The sequence below is a fragment of the Panulirus ornatus genome, chromosome 11, assembly GCF_036320965.1.
Source record: "Panulirus ornatus isolate Po-2019 chromosome 11, ASM3632096v1, whole genome shotgun sequence".
NCBI classification, from domain to species: Eukaryota; Metazoa; Arthropoda; class Malacostraca; order Decapoda; family Palinuridae; genus Panulirus; species Panulirus ornatus.
In genome coordinates, this window is record NC_092234.1 from 44,962,756 (window position 1) to 44,978,636 (window position 15,881).

The following is a 15,881-nucleotide window of genomic DNA, read 5'->3' on the forward strand; positions in this document are numbered from 1 at the left end:
GTAGGAAGATAGACAGAAGGTTAGAAAAGAGGATGCAAATACAGTGTAAGATCTTGGATGAAAATTTGGTACTTCATTAGAAGCTGCATTGCTTTAAATATTTTGTGTGTTTTGGGGTGTATCTTTTGCAGAGGAGAAAGATCTATTGTTAAAAATATATATATGTATATGTAATATTTTCTGCAGGAAATCTATGCCCATCATCATGCTAACTTTACTTTAAACAGGAAACTGAAGTTTGAAAAGGAAAATTGACCCAGGTACTGATTGATTCAGTGCATTCCAAATCATACTCAAGAACTTAAATAAGAAAGGGAAATCTGAAAGGTAATGTACCATAAAATTATTCTTCCTTGTTCCTGAGTTTGAAAACTGTCACATTCATTATCAATTATTTTTCACTTCCCAATTAATCACCCTCTCTCTTAGTGCTACATACATCAGAGATATGTTGAGATGAGAGGGCCTTTGAGGAGTAGAAGCTGTCAGTACGCATGGTCTTGATTGGTGGTCGCACTGTCGTTTCATCATAAGACCGGGCTACACTCATTGTTCTGTAAAGAAAAGGTTTACTCTCATTATTTAAGGAAACTTCAGTTATGTCCAATAATAACTACATTTCAGTGTCAGGTAGACTGTTTTGAGAAAGAAAATACAATATCTGTAAAGTGGGTTGGCATTTCTTTGTGAACTAACCGTTCTCCATCTCCTCTGAAGGAAAAGTTAACACCAAAGTCAGAGTTGAAATCATGGTTGCTGTGGTCCAGTCTGTCTGTAGAGCGAGACCTGGTGGATCCTTGTGGGTGGAGCTGATGGAGGAAGCTATCAGTCAGTCGATCTCGGGAGTGTGATCTAGATCGGTTGATTCTAGTGCTGCTTTGAACTGAAGGAGCAATCATGCTTTCCCTTCTGCTAGATCGGCCAAGACCTGGCCCAGGCTGCTCCAAAAGGTCGACAAAAGCCTGCTGGGAATTGGCAAGGTCAGATCTGGCATCAGCACCAATCATGACCCGTGGTTCACCATCTTCACCCCTGCTTACAACAGAGGGACGAGGAGGAGCAGGGCCCTTCACCCGAGGTATGAGCTGTTGGGAAGACGCACATTAGTCAAATGTTTCTTTCTGAAGTATAATAAAACAGATTATTTCTGCAAACATCAGTGTGTGGTACTATTATTTGTTATAAAAGTAATCAAATGGTGCAGCATTCCAGCTTTTAAGTACACAAAATCAATGTTAACTTCAATATATCCTTTTTTTCAGATTTAGAGGAAAACACACCTTTAACATCAAGACATTCAATAAGCCTCAAAAAATGAATCCATTTTTGTGGATACCTATTCTTGTGCTTACCACAGGAGGGAGTGTAGTGTGTACTCCAACTGAACGATCTTCAGCAAAGGACATATGGGAGTTCCTTCCCATGCTCATATCTGACCTTGGTGCTCTGCATGGGCTTACATCAGACCTTGATGCTCTGGGTAGCCTCTCTTGCTTCTCTAAGGTGCTTGGCAGCTAAGAAGAAGGGATACATTCTGATTATGAATTATCATGTAACTTCCATTATCATTTTATCAAAAAATTTAAAGATTTTACCTCTCAAGTCCACAGCAAATCTGACTTCCTATATAACTCTGAATGAAATTAAGCATGCTAACTTCTCATTCACTTCTGGAAGCTGATACTGTGTACAGGAGAAAAAAAATCAAAGGAACATCCTTTCCTATTTACAAGACCTAAGGTTGCAATGGTAACCCATCTGCTTAGATCCTGAAAGAATGCACCTAGAATTTACAAAAAGACAACAGTATGAAGCAAAGTAAGTATTCTAGAGGTTGTTGGTTAACAGCAACTGTAGGGCCTTGCTTGTTACCCTCTACTTTTACACTCACTGGCTTGCTTAAGCTCGAGTTCTACGTTGCTAAAGGATTATGTAGAAGGAAAGTGAGTAATACTATAATGTCTTTTTAAAAAAAATACTAATTCTTCACTAATTACTCTTTCACGTCCTCCTTCCTGATGTCACACATGAAGCCTTTTCATAATGTGGCTAGGGAATGCTATGAGCAGAGGTGGTGTACATAACTGTACGCTGTCGATTCAATGGACATACTCTTACTTGTACGTGTCAATCAGACCCTTAGTTAATCCTCCATTTACTGAACACTAACTATGGTCACTATGGATTAGGAATACACAGCCTCCACACCACACATACATCTGCATCTTATGCCCTGTGTATTCGAGTGAAACATGGACTTGCACACTTCAGCATCAAAGTGTTTTTTTATTGTAATTTTGCACACTAGACTGATTTGTTGTTATACAAATGTCTCTAATCATATCAAGTCCATACGCATAAATGCTACCATTCCATCTTCATATAGGTATTTGCTTCTTAAAGCAGTTCCAGTTCAAATGGTTGAGATCTTAGGGAATTGGCTTGGTTAAGATGGTAATTGATCTGTTTTTAAGCACATGTCATTGCTTAATGTAGTTCAGCACTGTTTTCTTTCCGATGATAAATGGTGGCCAAAGAGTGTAAAGCATACACTTTGGAAAAAAAGAGTTAGAGGCAAAAAAAAATTTCATACATCCACACCATTTCCCACTTGAGTGAGGTAGTCCAAGAACATCTGACCGAGACTTCAAGTAAAAATTCCTCACTTGGCTCCTTGCTCTGTTCCTTCTTTTGGAAAGTAATACAGGAAGGGAGGATTTTCGGCCACCCACTCCTGCCCATCTTGGTCACCTTGTATGACATGGGGAGAATACATGGGCAGTATTCTTTCTTCCCTATTCCCAGGGGTAGAGGTAAGATATATTCATATCAATAAAGGGAGGAGAACGAGTATCTCAGAATCAACTGAATTCAGAATGTAAAGAGAATAAGAAGCAATCCTAGAAGAGTAGCTGGTAGGCAGCCAATGACCAGGAAGATATATTAACAGTAATAACCACCTGGGTATCGGGAGGGTTAGTTGATATCTGCTTAATTAGCCAGCACTTCAGTGAATATCAAGTTGCACTCCTCTGACCCAGGTAGCTGTCTTTTCTTTCTGCCTCACAAACACGTGGACTACTGGCATTCTGTCCACAAACTTACAATCTCTCCTTGTCATACATAAAACTTGACAACACTTAATTCACACAGCTCATTCTTCATAACGCTAATTTTTCCTGTGGTGAGCATTATGTGCTAACTCTTCCTTTTGGTAAAACGGTAAGAGCAGTAGATAGAAGTAGTAGGTAGGAACATTCAGGCTTAAGCATTAGATAGAAGTAATTGGTAGGAGGATTATATAGAAGTAGTCAGTGGGAATATTAGGTAGGAGCCTCAGCAAACACTGTGCTAGAGTTGCTCTCTGCCAATGGCCTGTTAAGGGCGAGGCAGTAAAGGCTAAGAAGTGGCAATGAAATTCACTTGTTATGGTGACTCTATTGCTGTGGCCATCCCTTTGAGGGAGTTCCAATTGGGACAGGTGTCAGAGGTATGGACAGATAGTTTAAAGTATGAAAGTATAGTTGACAAGTCTGGGAGAATGCCAATAACAAAGGATGAAGTTTATAGGAGATGGAAGAATATTTTAAAGATCCTGCAGCAGATGATGACAAGTGGGAGGCATGTCTGCATGTTTCCATACAGTAAAGGCAAAAGTTTAAATGGTTCAGAAGTGGAATTTGTGCATACATTCAGGCCTTTGGTAATGAAGTTTAATAAGGATAGCTTTGCTGAATGGGAAAAATTTAAACAGTGTGCAGTAGGCTTGCATAAGGAAGTCCTTGTCCCACCTCTGATGTATGGTTGTGTGGTATTTTGCCAAGAAGACTCCATATGTAGACCCTTTTTTGTATTAGTGTTCATACACTATTCTTCTTTTAACTATTCGCCATTTCCCGCGTTAGCGAGGTAGCGTTAAGAACAGAGGACTGGGCCTTTTTTGGAATATCCTCACCTGGCCCCCTCTGTTCCTTCTTTTGGAAAATTAAAAAAAAAAAAGAGAGGGGAGGATTTCCAGCCCCCCGCTCCCTCCAATATATAATATATAATATAATATATAATATAATATATATATTTTTGTAATAATCCTTGTCACCAACCTTTCCCAAAATGCTTATTTTTTGAATGCTTAATGGTATGACTGCCTTCCCAAGGCTACCATATAGCTAACACAGTACTATGACTCTAAAAAGAGTCATGTAAGTAAATTAAGCTGCAATTTTACCATAATATGGGAGTAAAAAGTCTCTGAAACTGAAGTGCATCCCAATTTATACATTGCAAATCTACAGAAAAGCATGGTTCACTTTGAGTAGTTTCATTTAAACCAGCACTCTCTGGGAACACATCTACTACTTTTAAGCATGGAATGCCTCTATTTACTTATCCTTTACTGTATTCACTCTCCATTTATACCAAATGGTTGCACTTTACTAGCCATTTAACTCTCAAAGACTTAAGTTTTACTATAAAAGCAACAATGTGGGTCTACCACTTATAACAAACCCTGTCACACACATTGACTTTTTTCTATACTTACAACTTGGTAAGTTTGCTCATCTTGCAGTACCTACCCATATTTAAGCCTCCATATAGCCATCCTTACTGAACATACAGTACACATATTCTTATGTATAACTTTTTCAACTTTTTTTTACATTCATAATACACCTTTCAAACTCCTCTCTCACACAACCATCTGCCTTAAATGAAAGTGATCAACACTGTTTGTCTTCTTGCCCTTTGAAATTCCTTTACTAGTGCCTGTAACTCTTTTACTGAATCTGTTCTCAAACAGTATCATCCATACATACAAGTATCTCTTCTGGGACCACATCATTACTTTCACCAGCACCCATATGCTGTCTCACTGCCCAACCATGAATTTTTTCTACACATATATCGTTTTCCATTTCATATGGCACAGGCATATAATGTGTTCAGTCCTTAAGCAACCAGGTCAACTGAGCAAACAAGATACACTGAATCCTATATGTACAAGATCTGGACTAAATAATGTTTCCTTAAGACCACTAAAACTCTGCATCGCTGTTATACCATGAAGGAGGCATGGAGGCGCGAGTGTTCAATAGAACTCTCTGAAGACGTCTCATGGATCATTGCCCGGCGGTCGAGGGTTCCAGACATACCAGAAGCCCGGCCCCTCAAGAATGTGGGAGCACCTGGCATCTGTAAGAGGAAGATGGTATAAGCTTGACAATTAATTCTTTTTTTTTTTTTTTCATCAAGCTGTAGATGGTGTGTGATATACTCATTTTACCAAAATGAGCACACATCATCATACTTCTCGACTTATAGTCCCAGCTGGTAAATATAGCTGGTTTTCTAGGAGCTGTGGAAGCCCCCAAAAAGGGGTTTCAGTGTGAATGTAAATGTGTGTGTGTATACTTTTACCTTCCTGTCCAGGAGTCCTTTCTCTATTCTCTTGCAACAGTCTAGAAGGTGACCATGTCCACAGTGTGGTGGTGATATGAGTGTGTCTAGAAGGAAGTGTGCCAGAAAACTGAGCAACAAGTGTTCAGTATCTTCATTGTGCTGGCTGTGTTGTGGGCATGGAGGATCCTGAGATATGTTGAATAGGTTTTTATAATGTTGAAGGGATTGGTGGTGTCTAAAGCATACATGAGAAAGAGAAACTCATATATGTTTCGGGAATGTGGTTTCAGATGGATGTATATCTGGTGAAGCAGATATATCGGCTTCACCCGCATGTGGACTACTGACATTCTGTCGACAACATACAACCTTCTCCATGTCATTCATAACACTTGGCAACACTTCACTCACACAGCTCATTCTTCGTAACTAGCTTTTCCTGCAGTTAGCTCTATGTGCTCACTCTGCCTTTAGGCAAAATGTTGGGAGTGATAGACAATAGCAGTAGGTAGGAACATTTAGGCAGGAGCATTAAGTGGTGACATTAGGTAGAAGTAGTTGGTAAAAACACATTAGGCAGGAGCATTTGGCAGAAGTAGTCAGAAGGAACATAAGGTAGAAGCCTCTGCAAACACTGCACTAGACTTACCCACTGTCAGTGACCTGTTAAGGGTGAGGCACTGAAGGCTATGAGGCAGCACTGGAGTTCACTGGTAATGGAGACTATTGCTGTAGCCACCCCCTTGTGGGAGATCCAGTTGAGAACAGGCATCAGAGATATAGATGGATAAAGGATAAATAGTATATCTGGTGAGGTGGCATGTAAAACCGAGTTGGTAGGCTGGTTGTTTGGTGCTTGTCAGGTCTTTACGGTGGGTATACGTTCAGTCAATGTTGTGTTTGTAGAGAGTAGAGGATCTGTCAGTATGGGGTGTCAAGTGTAAAGCAGAGGTAAACTTTTTATTTCTGTCTGGAGGTTGGTAGTTAGTTCTACCTATCTAACTCTGATGCCCACTCCTTCCAGGAACTCACATCCGCCATTCCACGATTTCTCTCCCTCCAGTACTCTTCCTCTCTACTTCCTCATGTCACAGGTGGTCTTCCTCTCACAACAACCCATTTAATTGTGTCATCATACACTCTTCCTTTAAACTCCCCATTGAGCATTCTTTCTACATATCCAGACCAACTCAAAGTATTAGGTTTCACCCGTTCTACCACTCCACAATAACTCAACAGCAGCAATAATCTGTACATCTGGTTCTGAGAGTAAGTCATTTCAAAACGGGATTATAAGGAATCCTTATACCTGACCAAGCTTGCTCCTTGTGTTGCGTCTAGCTCTGAGGCAGCAGAGGGCGAGGCAGAGGAACACCAGTAGAATCAGTAAAGAGCCCACAGTCACAAGGACAATCAGCAGAACTGTCAAGAGAGATAAATGTTACTATATGATAGTAAGTTAGAGGCAGATCTAGGTTGCTACTGACTCCTAAACAATTTACTATTACTCATTAGACAAAAGTATATAATAAACAGTACTGTTTATTCATATTTCACAGAGTTTATGAGAGAAAAAATAAAAATTTTTCTATAACCTCTGAGATTGATCTGGCACTGAGCACCACTAAACCACTGAAGGCAACGACATCCAACTGAACCATCCGGTTGTGTCACACATTCTCCTTGGAAATTACACCGGGCACACTGCTCAGTCTGAACTGTTTGGGTGAAAGGAAATGCTTGGTTAGCCAAGATATTTTTTAAATTTTTTTATAGATTTATATAAATTAATATAATTGGAAATCTACAGACTTAACTGTAACTGATAAAACATAACCCCATGTTGACAATACAGTGGAACATCTTTTTTTAGATGCTGATTACTGTACATCACTATATGGTTAGACAATTCTACTATTTTATGAGGGCTTCAGGAGGCTGGTTCATTCAATAAGATCTAACAGGACAAGTCATTCCTTGGCTAAAGCAACAAGGACTTCAAAAGGTAAGGACTGACATGAAGAAAACAGTGTGTGAAGTGATAAGTTTTACAATGAACAGCAGATGCTAAGTACAGTAATGTAAGCCTAGAGTGTAATACATCCAAAGAAAGGGATTCACCTCTGAGACAGGAGGCAATAAGAAGGTATTTCCATGTTAACTGTATTTCTCCAAATGATATTTCTAAGGATAATTAGAACCAAGCAATCCAATATGTAAATACAGTTTCTCCCTAGCAAAACTTAATGGAAATGGGGGAGCAATAAGGTTTGTTAATGCCACTAACAAAGTGTACAGCTGTAATCATGACAGTCTCCAATATGATGCCATAAATAACATGTACTCATCATGACTGCTAATATGTAAAATATACTAAGCCTCACCAGCACACTCCCTCCCTGGTAGGTCAGCCATGTCTTTGAAACCATCCCTGCAGGCACAAAGGTAAGAGCCAGGGGTGTTGAAGCAGTTGGCATCAATGGAGCAGTCATTGTGGTCACTATAAGAGCACTCGTCGAAGTCCTTAGCAGCCAACACAGATATTTCCCTATTGGCAAAGATCTCTGTGCTACCCAGAGAATAATTAGTGTTCTTCAGGGAAAGCTGGAGAGCCTCTTTAATGATGGATTCACTTAAGTCATCTCCAAACTCATTACTTTCCTCAGTCTGAGACAACTCCACCTTGATATCTGCTACCAACCCATGATCCTGCAAAATGTATAAAGACCATGATACTTCATGCATACAATGTGAGATTACTGATATTATTTTGTGTTTACTGACTTAAAAGATGCAACCACTAGGACCTGTCCATCTTTTTCTACGACCTCTCTTTCTTTTTTCTCCTCGTCACTAATTGTTACAGTAAAGAGAAATAGATATTCAAAAATATTCAAGAACAGTAAACTTTTATCACTATGATAATATTTCATATACTTGCTGGAAAGAACTTGGTCTCATTTCCCAATGCATTATATGTTTCCATTTGTGTATTTTAGCATTAATGACTCATTCTGATGAATGTTTCCACACATCAGATAACCTACCACTGGTTTAACAGAGGCAGGCATGATTATTTCCTTAGTGTTGGAAAACTTGGTGATGGTGGCAGAATGGAATCGCGGACCCAAATTAGAGGCCATCATGGCTTGATTGATGCCATCAACAGTGATGTCAGAGAGGTCTTGGGTGATAGGGTGTGAGGTGTTGCGAAGAACAGAGTCAAAGACCAGCTGTTCGTTACTCATGCGGTCAAGTAACAACTGGATGTTGAAGGCCAGGGATTCTGCAATGAAAGCATAACTTGTTCAAGCTCTAGAAAACTTGTATACCTTACCATTTAGAATTTCTCTAACTGCACAGCTAAGACTGAAACAAGATAATCTTGCAAAAGTATCTATGCCATCTAAACCCAAGCAAAAACATTTCTTAACACTACAATCTAATGAATGGAAATAGGATAAGCAAATGTTCCACTATATTACTATCTGATAATTTTATAAATCCTGTAACTTGGATATCATGAATGAATTGGACCAGCATGTGACAGATCAGTCTAGTCTGCATTTCCTTATGATAGAACAAGTTAGCTCAAGTCCATGCATCATATTATGGTGTTGTTAATAAAAATTTCAATAACAATTATATTTCTTACACAAAATGTACACCACTAATGCATTTACTTGTATTTTCAATGACTTTAAGCATAGGTACTTCCTCATTGTAGAAATGACACAATTTATTGTTAAGGTAAAAATGGTTTAGATCAGGATTTTACTTACGTTTACATGTGTCATGTTTATTTTTTCGAGCATAGCCAGCCCGACAAACACAGGTGTGTGCCCCTCGCACAACCTTGCAAACCTCATGACGGGCAGCTGAGCACTGTGGGTCACACAGGGAAACAGGTGCACTCAAGGGTCCTCCAATGTTGATCTCCTGATCTGGACTCTTGCTTTCCACCACTCGGCTTATTTCATTATTCTCTGCGATACCTAAAGTGGCTTCGCTTAACACGACTTCTGCATCTCCAGGAAGGCGCAAATCTTCATCTAGTGGACGAGGGTCAAGAGGGAAAGATGGATAGTTGGCAGGGTCAAAGGGAGAGCCAGGTGGGTAGGTAGTAGGATCACGTCCATTAGGTACAGCATCACTCACTGTGGTGTCATGTGTAACTGTACTGGTGACATAGTTAACATGGGTTGCTGAACCAATGATGGTTGTGACAATGGTACGGAGGGGAAGGGTGCTGTGGACCACCTCTGTTAGGGTTGAAGTGATACCTGCTGTAAAGATCACTTCTGTGCGGGTGGCAGTGATGGTGCGGGCTGAAGTTTCCATGCGGGTGATAAGATGAGTTGGTATACCTCCAGGACCACTTACGACTGAGGTTAGGTCACCTTTCGGTTCACTGTTGTCAGCAGGACGGGTAAAGAGTGACCCAAATATTGTGGTGGCACCAGAGAGGACAGTAGAGGAGCCTCGAACCACAGTGGTACGTCCACTGTCAAGGCCCTGACCCAATAGAATGGTCTCTGCCCCTGACACTACAGTGCTGTCAAGGACTGGTGGTGGGGGTGGTCGCTCATTATTAGAGGTGTCAGAGAGAATACCAACACCAACTGTTGACTGAAGGACAAATTCTCCATGAGCAGGAGACACAATGATAGAAGGTTCTGGGTGGTTCTGCTCAATAGGGTGATGGGCATGAATTACCTGTGTCCTTACAATACGATTGTCACCTTCTATGCTGACAATAGTCTGAGGTCCTACTCGTGATGGCCGAGGCCGATGTGGTTGGGGTCTGGGCAATACAACATGTGGTTGTGTGTCTTCTGCTGCCAACTGGTCTGAGAGATCTGGAGTTACTGGAAGTGGAATGTGTCCCCCATCACCAGGTAAAGGCACACGAACTGGGACAGGAACTGGTCTTGTCTGATCAGGCAGGAATGATCGACTGGGTCTCGTCTCATCTAGCTGGGCTGGTCTGCTTGGATATATGACAACTTTTTCACTATCAATGTTGTGGCCTTCAATTGGCGAGGGAGCAGGTTGGCCGGGAGGTGGCAGATCATTAGGACCAACACCACCAAAGAAGATAGTCGGTGAACCAGAAATGACTGAAACCCGAGTGGGGCCAAGAGGGTCACCTGTAATGGCAGTAAAACCAGACTGAGTATGAGGAGGTAAGAAAGTGGGACCAAAACCTTCCATCTCGTCTACATGGAGGGGAATAGGGTGACCAGGCACCTCAGTTCTTGGCCGCCCTGGCACAATCTTGATGAAACCAGGATTGACATTTGGAGCAGGAGCACTATGATGTGTCTGTCCACCTGCAGGGAACCTTGGCTGACCCTGAGAATGACTACCAGGCCGTCGTAATGGAATGAAACCATGTTCTGGGCCTTCTGTGTGATCACGAGAGCTGCTAATTGAAGCGCCTACTCCACCAACTGGTATGAGCAATGGTTCTCGCTGGGCAGAGATGAGAGTGTTTGGAGGTCTAAGAGGGGTGATGGTCTTCCGGCGATTACTATCAATATCTGACTTTGCACTAATGAGTTGGTTGTTGAGGTTATTCCGTAAAAGGCCAGCCACAGCAGTAAGCATTGGGCCAAGATCAATGTTGAGGCCACTGTCACTAGAGCCTGTAATGCTAATACCCCCAGAGCTTCCACTATCAGTGGCAGCACTAGGAGCAGGAGCAGTACCCCCTGCATGAATAGGGAATGTAGCAGGTGCTACAGCAGGATGCACTGTTAGTGGGGCCTCAGTGGTCCCTTCACCCACTGCTGGGACAACAGGGCCAGGAGGAGGACCATCAGGACCTGTTACCACCGTGGTAGAGTCTATGACAGGAGTAGAGACTGGTGGACGAGGGCTTGTGATGCTTCCACTTGGGGCCAAGGTGGGTGATGGGCTTATAGCAGTTGGACTAATGGGCAGTTCAGTTGTGGCCAATTCAATACTACTTTTAGCTGGCTTCACCGTTGGTGTCAGACCTAAATCCACAGTCGGCGACAGGCCTGCAACTGTTGTGACGTCAGATGAGGACAACTGAGAGGAAAGAGATGCCAAGAAGGAAGCCTTCAGAGAAGAGAGATGAGCAGGATCAAAAATAACAACTGTCTGCCCAGTTAGTATGGATGTCGATAGCTCATCAGGAGGTCGCACTAACAAAGTAGCCGATGTAGTGGAGTCACTCACCACAGAAGTACCGGATGCATCACCTTTCTCAACCAACACTGTGGCCTGAAGACTTTCTTCCACACCTGGCCTGGCATGAGAAGTTGTGGGTTTCAATGCCAAGTGGGAACTCTTTAATGAGGACAGATATGAAGGGTCCAGCTGAACAGGTGTTCCTAATCCTAATGAAGGACTCACAGTGGTGGCCCCAATGGATGAGTGACCAAAGTGAGTAGTGGGATGAATGAGGAGAGATGCTGGGACACTGCTGGTAGTTAAAGTTAAGGTTAGGATCTTCGTATTTGTCTCTAACCTTGACTGGACGGCACCATTGTGCAAAGTTGTGTAGCGTGTGTATGTGGCAAAGAAAGTTCGCAGCTGCTTGTAAACATTGTCTTGGAGTTTCATGTAAGCAACAGTTTGTGGTGGAGATGTGCCAACAGCAGCAGGTGTCACCTGATTGGCCAAGTAAGAGCTTCTGAGAGAGATAAACTCCTCAGAACTCACAGCTGAAGTCAAAGGCTCTGTTACAACATTAGATGATATTTCAGTCCTTGAAGCAGTAACAGTCTCACTGCCCTCTAATATTGTAGTGAGGTAGGTGAGGGTTGTGTAAACAGTTTTCGTAGCATACAGCACCAGGTCATCCTTGTTGGCATCAAAAGATGCAATTGGCTTAAGGGCAGGGACGGGTGTAAGACTGAACCCTCCCACATTGAGGCTTGGAGTAGTGGTAACCAATGCAGTCTCAGTCACCACTTCTGATGACACAACAGTGTCACTGGTAACGATAGTTGTTGCCCCCTCAACGGCAGTGTTGTAGTAGGTGAGGGTAGTAAAGTAGGTCTTTGTGACGACAGAGGAGAGTGTAGGTGCAACAGATGAACGCTGTACTGATGGAGCCTCCGTGATCACTACTTGTGTCAGGACCTCTTCAGAAGTGACTATCCTTTGTGATTCATCCAAGCCAATTGTCCGAGAGAATGTCTGAGTTGTGTAGTAAGTGTGGGTGTCAAAGGTTACCTGAAATGAAGAAAAACAATCATAAAGAATATGATTCTGTCTTTATAACATTCCAGCTAGTTCCTGGTCCTTGAAGTGTTCATTTCTCATTTACTTAATCAGTAGACACTGTTGCAGAATTTTTTGAAATTAGTACACTTTTATTCTGTCAATGAATATGTAAAATATATTGTAAGAGAACTAATAACAATACTTCAAAGTTTAATGAAACATATATTCTCCGTAAAAATCTTGAACAAACTCAAACACACACACATCAGTTGTTGTTCGCTGATGATACAGCACTGGTGGCTGATTCAGGTAAGAAACTGCAGAAGCTGGTGACTGAGTTTGGTAAAGTGTGTGAAAGAAGAAAGCTAAGAGTAAATGTGAATAAGAGCAAGGTTATTAGGTACAATAGGGTTGAGGGACAAGTCAATTGGGAGGTAAGTTTGAATGGAGAAAAACTGGAGGAAGTAAAGTGTTTTAGATATCTGGGAGAGGATTTGGCAGCAGATGGAACCATGGAAGTGGATCATAGGGTGGGGGAGGGGGCAAAAGTTCTGGGAGCGTTGAAGAATGTGTGGAAGTCAAGAACGTTATCTTGGAAAGCAAAAATGGGTATGTTTGAAGGAATAGTAGTTCCAACAATCTTATATGGTTGCGAGGTGTGGGCTATAGATAGAGTTGTGCAGAGGAGGGTGGATGTGCTGGAAATAAGATGTTTGAGGATAATATGTGGTGTGAAGTGGTTTGATCAAGTAAGTAATGAAAGGGTAAGAGAGATGTGTGGTAACAAAAAGAGTGTGGTTGAGAGAGCAGAAAGGTGTTTTGAAATGGTTTGGTCACATGGAGAGAATGAGTGAGGAAAGATTGACAAAGAGGATATATGTGTCACAGGTGGAAGGAATGAGAAGTGGGAGACCAAATTGGAGGTGGAAAGATGGAGTGAAAAAGCTTTTGAGTGATTGGGGCCTGAACATGCAGGAGGGTGAAAGGCGTGCAAGGAATAGAGTGAATTGGAACGATGTGGTATACCAGGGTTGACGTGCTGTCAATGGATTGAACCAGGGCATGTGAAGAGTCTGGGTAAACCATGGAAAGTTCTGTGGGGCCTGGATGTGGAAAGGGAGCTATGGTTTCGGTGCATTATACATGACAGCTGGAGACTGAGTGTGAAAGAATGTGGCCTTTTTTGTCTTTTCCTAGCACTACCTCGCACACATGCGGGGGGAGGGGGTTGTTATTTAATGTGTGTAACATCTTTTCAATGCAGTTTTATTTACATTCAGTGTGTCACCTGAGATTTCATATTCATTTTTTTTTTGAAAACTTTAAATACCTTGAATCTTATTCAAACTTTGTGTACCACTTTTCTCGATACAAATGGGCATAGAATATCATTAACAAGGTTGAACAAAGACTGTGGTTAAATAACTGTCACAAGAATCTTATTCTGAACATGAAAAATCCTAATTAGAAACTGTGCTGCCCCCATCTTACCTCTGTGCGCTCAATAAAGTTGCCAACCTCAGGCAATGGGACAGTCACCACATTTTCAACTGTCTGCTTGCTGGTAATGACAAATGGTTTGTTCCCAGCCAGGAGAGTGTTGTAGAAAGTGTACGTGGTGAAATACGTGTTTGTCTGGTGTATGCCATCATCACCACCTGCCAATTGGGTGACCTGGAAGGTGAAGAAAAAGTGAAATTATTAAGGTGGACTAACACTGACCATTTGAGGTCACTCTTGTAAACCACTTGTTTAGAAGGTTGCCTAAATGGTGAAAGAGGTGACAGTATGATGTACATGACTAATCAAAACCTTCACTTTGAAGAACTGCTAACTTCCTTGTAACTTAGCTACCTGTGTTATAGGTTGGTTTCACTGGGAGAGGGGTTTTTACATTTCTGTTAACCCATGTCTTAACTTTGCATACATACCAAGTCATCTTTATGACCTTTCCAACACAAGTAAAACACTAACAAAACATTTGCACATTAAAATGACCCAACAAGACTTAACAATCTCCCTCCCAACTCTGTTCTAAATGCTACTCCATATGAAACCTAAATGCTGCATCCATATGAAACCTAATTCCCCAGACATACACAATTTTTACTTTTTTATCTATAACAATACAAACACCACTTCAACACATTTCAATACTCTTCATGCCCTTTATACAACCACCACAATGAAGGCAATGAACACTTACAGGTCAACTGCCCAAAATTTTCCTTAAATAGACACAAAAACAACATCACCAAATTTCACAACCCATAGACCTGCCCAATGGACAAGGCTGGCTTCCTGAGCACTGTGAATGTCCCACAGAAAACAGGAAGGACTCTTGGGACACAAAGGAAAGGCATATATACATATATTTATTTATATTTATATTTTATTTTGCTTTGTCGCTGTCTCCCGCATTTGCGAGGTAGCGCAAGGAAACAGAAGAAAGAAATGGCCCAACCCACCCCCATACACATGTATATACACACACGTCCACACACGCAAATATACATACCTATACATCTCAATGTACACATATATATACACACACAGACACATACATATATACCCATGCACACAATTCACACTGTCTGCCTTTATTCATTCCCATCGCCACCTCGCCACACATGGAATACCATCCCCCTCCCCCCTCATGTGTGCGAGGTAGCGCTAAGAAAAGATAACAAAGGCCCCATTCGTTCACACTCAGTCTCCAGCTGTCATGCAATAATGCCCGAAACCACAGCTCCCTTTCCACATCCAGGCCCCACACAACTTTCCATGGTTTACCCCAGACGCTTCACATGCCCTGATTCAATCCACTGACAGCACGTCAACCCCGGTATACCACATCGATCCAATTCACTCTATTCCTTGCCCGCCTTTCACCCTCCTGCATGTTCAGGCCCCAATCACTCAAAATCTTTTTCACTCCATCTTTCCACCTCCAATTTGGTCTCCCACTTCTCCTTGTTCCCTCCACCTCCGACACATATATCCTCTTGGTCAATCTTTCCTCACTCATTCTCTCCATGTGCCCAAACCATTTCAAAACACCCTCTTCTGCTCTCTCAACCACGCTCTTTTTATTTCCACACATCTCTCTTACCCTTACATTACTTACTCGATCAAACCACCTCACACCACACATCGTCCTCAAACATTTCATTTCCAGCACATCCACCCTCCTGCGCACAACTCTATCCATAGCCCACGCCTCGCAACCATACAACATTGTTGGAACCACTATTCCTTCAAACATACCCATTTTTGCTTTCCAA

At 41.9% G+C, this 15,881-nt stretch overlaps 1 protein-coding gene across 1 annotated transcript in view; it reads right to left on the reverse strand.

The window, feature by feature from the left end:
• LOC139751453 (uncharacterized) overlaps positions 1 to 15,881 on the reverse strand; it is a 178,916-nt gene that overhangs the window by 7,056 nt on the left and 155,979 nt on the right. The window contains 10 exon segments of the mRNA XM_071666872.1: positions 440 to 554; positions 697 to 1,085; positions 1,353 to 1,514; positions 5,059 to 5,190; positions 6,707 to 6,819; positions 6,993 to 7,115; positions 7,782 to 8,106; positions 8,445 to 8,683; positions 9,180 to 12,606; positions 14,089 to 14,271. Coding sequence (XP_071522973.1) covers positions 440 to 554; positions 697 to 1,085; positions 1,353 to 1,514; positions 5,059 to 5,190; positions 6,707 to 6,819; positions 6,993 to 7,115; positions 7,782 to 8,106; positions 8,445 to 8,683; positions 9,180 to 12,606; positions 14,089 to 14,271 — 5,208 coding nt within the window.